The following is a 3,880-nucleotide window of genomic DNA, read 5'->3' as shown; positions in this document are numbered from 1 at the left end:
AGATAATAAAACTTTCGTGCATGAATATAAAATACTAAATACAGGAAATGTTAACAAATCTTATTTCCAAATTGTCAATGCAAAACCAACTTACATTTTAGGTTTCATAACACCCAGTTACCCCTTACCAAAATTTAAAACATCTCTGACTTTGAAGTCTCATACATTTCAATGAGGCAAAAAATTAAAACTTTATGCCACAGACATAAATCCAGTCTTTAAATGTGATCTCATAAACCAAGAGTTTAAATAGAATGGAGACATTGTATCATGAAACCAATGACATGGTTTTTTGACTGAAATATTTCAAAGTTGTTTCCTTTTTCATTTCCAGCATTCACAGACTACAAAGAAAAGAAAATATGCAAATAAATCTCATAACACAATACTCATCCATTCCAAGTAATATTTACAATCTCAAGTCCTCAATTAAGATCTAGCTTTCAGATGCAATTCAATCTAATTTCTGATATTATGACAGTATTGAAAGAAATTAAATGATTTCAAAAACTGGCTTGATCATGTTTCAAAGAATCAAACATTTTTCTACCAGCTAAGTTGGAATGAGAAAAAATATATTATGGAGGGACTCTGTTCCTGATTTTCAGTAGTCCACGGTGGCTAGCTTCATCATTACGAACGATTACATATTTCCAAATCCAGACATTTAACTTAGGTCCTAGTATAAGAGTTGGATTTACCTCATTATACAAAAATAAATCATTTTTTCTTCTCAGGGTGAGAATAGTGACTATTTGAGTGTAGGATTAGAAGTTGGAGGTAAATATCCATCCCTCAAAATCAAAAAATAAAAATTCCAAGATTAAGATTTTAAAAGACCTGAAAGGTTGCATTTTAAAACAGTTGCCCTAAAAGTGTGAACATTTTTTTTTCTCAGTTTGTTTTTAAAATGGTGGCCCTAAATTAAAAAATAAAAACTAAGTAACACCACTATGTGTCTTATCACATTAGAAAACTGCACCATTTAAAATTTGTGGAAAATGAAAACTTGTTTCGACAAGAGGGTTTTTGTTTTAATAGTCATCAATGGTATTCTCAAAGAACACGTTTCGAACATCCAGAATGGATGCTAATTCCAAAATGTGCTTCTGGAGATGAGGATTCTCCACTGTTTCATCCCTTGGCAGCTGTGGATATGATTCTGGATAATTTCGTGTTTCCTGATAGACAAAGAAGAGAAAAGTCAAGTTTTGCGGTCTAATGAAAGAAAATTTTACACATTGATACAGTGTCAAGGAGTAATATAATATGTATTTTCTCTTTTATATTGGAATGAATCTTATTAATATATTTGTTGAATATTGAATTGCTGATATTTAACCATTTTGACCTCTAAAAATAACAATTTCAGATGGTTCAACGTAATATATTCATTTAGTGAGTTATTCCACAAATGTTTACTGAGGCCTGTTGTTGCCAGACACTATGCTCTGTATCATGTGGAAACCATATAATTCATGCTACTGGGGGGAAAATCCTAACACATATAGAATTTCAACAAGTATACGTTAAATAAAAAGATACTGCTTTGGAAATTAAAATGAGGCTGGGGCGGCTGGGTGCGGTGGCTCACGCCTGTAATCCCAGCACTTTGGGAGGCCAAAGCGGGAAGATCACGAGGTCAGGAGTTCAAGACCAGCCTGGCCAACATGCTGAAAACCCATCTCTACTAAAATACAAAAATTAGCCAGGCATGGTGGTGGGCACCTATAATCTCAGCTACTCAGGAAGCTGAGGCAGGAGAATTGCTTGAACCCAGGAGGCAGAGGTTGCAGTGAGCTGAGATCACGCCATTGCACTCCAGCCCAGGCTTTTTGCCATGTTGGCCAGGCTGGTCTCGAACTCCTGACCTCATGTTATCTGCCTGCCTCAGCCTCTCAAAGTGTTGGGATTACAGGCGTGAGCCACAGCGCCCAGCCTAGAAATTCTTCTTCAGTGGGTAAGTTCTATAAACTATAATCCTACCATACATTTAAAATTTCCTGAAGAAGTTGCTACTTTTCTATACATCTCATGCAACAGTTCATATATGCAAACGTTAACTTCTCTCTCTCTGCCTGTAGGACTCACTTATTACACATTACAAAAATAAATTTTTTTAGATAAAATCTCACTGTGTTGCCCAGGCTGGCTTACTGCAGCCTTGCAGTGAGCTCAAGCAATCATCCCACCTCAGCCTCCCAAGAAGCTGGCACTACAGGTGTGCACAACCATGCCCAGCTAATTTTTTTATTTTTTGTAGAGATAGGGTCTTGCCATGTTGGCCATGCTGGTCTCGAACTCCTAAGCTCAACCAATCTGTGCGCCGTGAAGCCCAGGTGGCTTCAAGGAAGAAATAATACAGATCTAAACAAACTCTTTAAGAAATAGAAGAGAATGAAGAACATATCAACTCAATTTATGAGGTTAACACTATCCTGATAACAAAACCACATGAAGACATTATGATAAAATTAAAAAAAAATTCATAAAACAGATATAAAAATCCACAATGAAATATTAGCAAATTGAACCCAGCAATGCAAAAAGGACAATATATGACCACAAAATGGGTTTCATAGCTATGCAAGGTTGGTTTAACATTTTTTTTTTTTTTTGAGATGGAGTTTCACTCTTGTTGCCCAGGCTGGAGTGCAAAGGCACAATCTTGGCTCACCACAGCTTCCACCTCCTGCGTTCAAGTAATTCTCCTGCCTCAGCCTTCCAAGTAGCTGGGATTACAGGCCTGCACCACCACGCCTGGCTAATTTTTGTATTTTTAGTAGAGACGGAATTTCTCCATGTTGGTCAGGCTGGTCTCAAACTCCCAACCTCAGGTGATGTGCCCACCTCAGCCTCCCAAAGTGCTGGGATTACAGGCATGAGCCACTGTGCCTGGCCGATTTAACATTAAAAGATCAATTAATGTTATTCACTCCATTAACAGAATATATTAGATCAGTAGATGCAGAAACAAGTTTTTGGCAATCATCCATACCCATTCCTGATATAAACTCTTAGTAAATTAGGAATGGAAGGGAGCTCAGTCAATCTGAGAAAGGGTATCTATGAATAACCAACAATTTACATAATAATTTATGGTAAAAGACTAAACACTTTTACCCTAAAATCAGAAAGAAGGCAAGAATGTCCATTTTCACTACTTTTATTCAACATTTTACTAGAAGACCTAGCCCTGATATAAAGCATTAATAACAATAAAAGCCATCTAGATTGGAAAAAAACAAGTAAAGCTGTTTTTTAAGGATGGATGACATGATCCTGTATATAGAAAATATTAAGGAACATATAAAAAAGCTAAAAGAACTAACAAGTAAATTTAGCAAGACTGCAGAACACAAGGTCAACTGTCTTTTTTTTTTTTTTTTGAGAAAGGATTTCTCCTTCTTTCGCCCAGGCTGGAGAGCAGTGGCACAATCATGGTTCAGGGTAGCCTTGACTTCCCGGGCTCAAGTGATCCTGTTACCTCAGCCTCCCAGGTAGCTGGGGCTATGGGCATATGCCACCACACCCGAGTAATTTTTTGTAGAGACGGGGTTTCACCATGTTGCCTAGCTGGTCTCCAACTCCTGGGATCAAGTGATCTCCCTGACTCAGCTTCCCAAAGTGCTGGCATTAAAGGAGTGAGCCAGCGTATGCAGCCACAAGACCGATGTTTTACAAGTGCATTTCTATGTATTAGCAACAAGCAACTGAAAAATGAAATAAAAATAATTCTTTTTTTTTTTTGAGATGGAGTTTCACTCTGTCACCCGGGCTGGAGTGCAGTGGTGCAATCTCGGCTCACTACGACCTCCGCCTCCCAGGTTCAAGCGATTATCTTGCCTCAGCCTCCCGAGTAGCTGGGACTACAGGCATA

At 37.9% G+C, this 3,880-nt stretch overlaps 1 protein-coding gene across 1 annotated transcript in view; it reads right to left on the bottom strand.

Moving 5' to 3' along the window:
• Positions 1–327: 327 nt before the first annotated feature.
• The window catches only part of SCAI (suppressor of cancer cell invasion), a 197,905-nt gene continuing 194,352 nt past the window's right edge, over positions 328–3,880 (bottom strand). Inside the window, 1 exon segment of the mRNA XM_011931463.1 lies at positions 328–1,181. Coding sequence (XP_011786853.1) covers positions 1,035–1,181 — 147 coding nt within the window. The 3' untranslated portion in view covers positions 328–1,034.

This window comes from Colobus angolensis, unplaced genomic scaffold (assembly GCF_000951035.1).
Source record: "Colobus angolensis palliatus isolate OR3802 unplaced genomic scaffold, Cang.pa_1.0 Scaffold9, whole genome shotgun sequence".
NCBI lineage: Eukaryota > Metazoa > Chordata > Mammalia > Primates > Cercopithecidae > Colobus > Colobus angolensis.
Note: the sequence above shows the minus strand (reverse complement) of the source record. Positions and strands in the feature narration are given on the sequence as shown.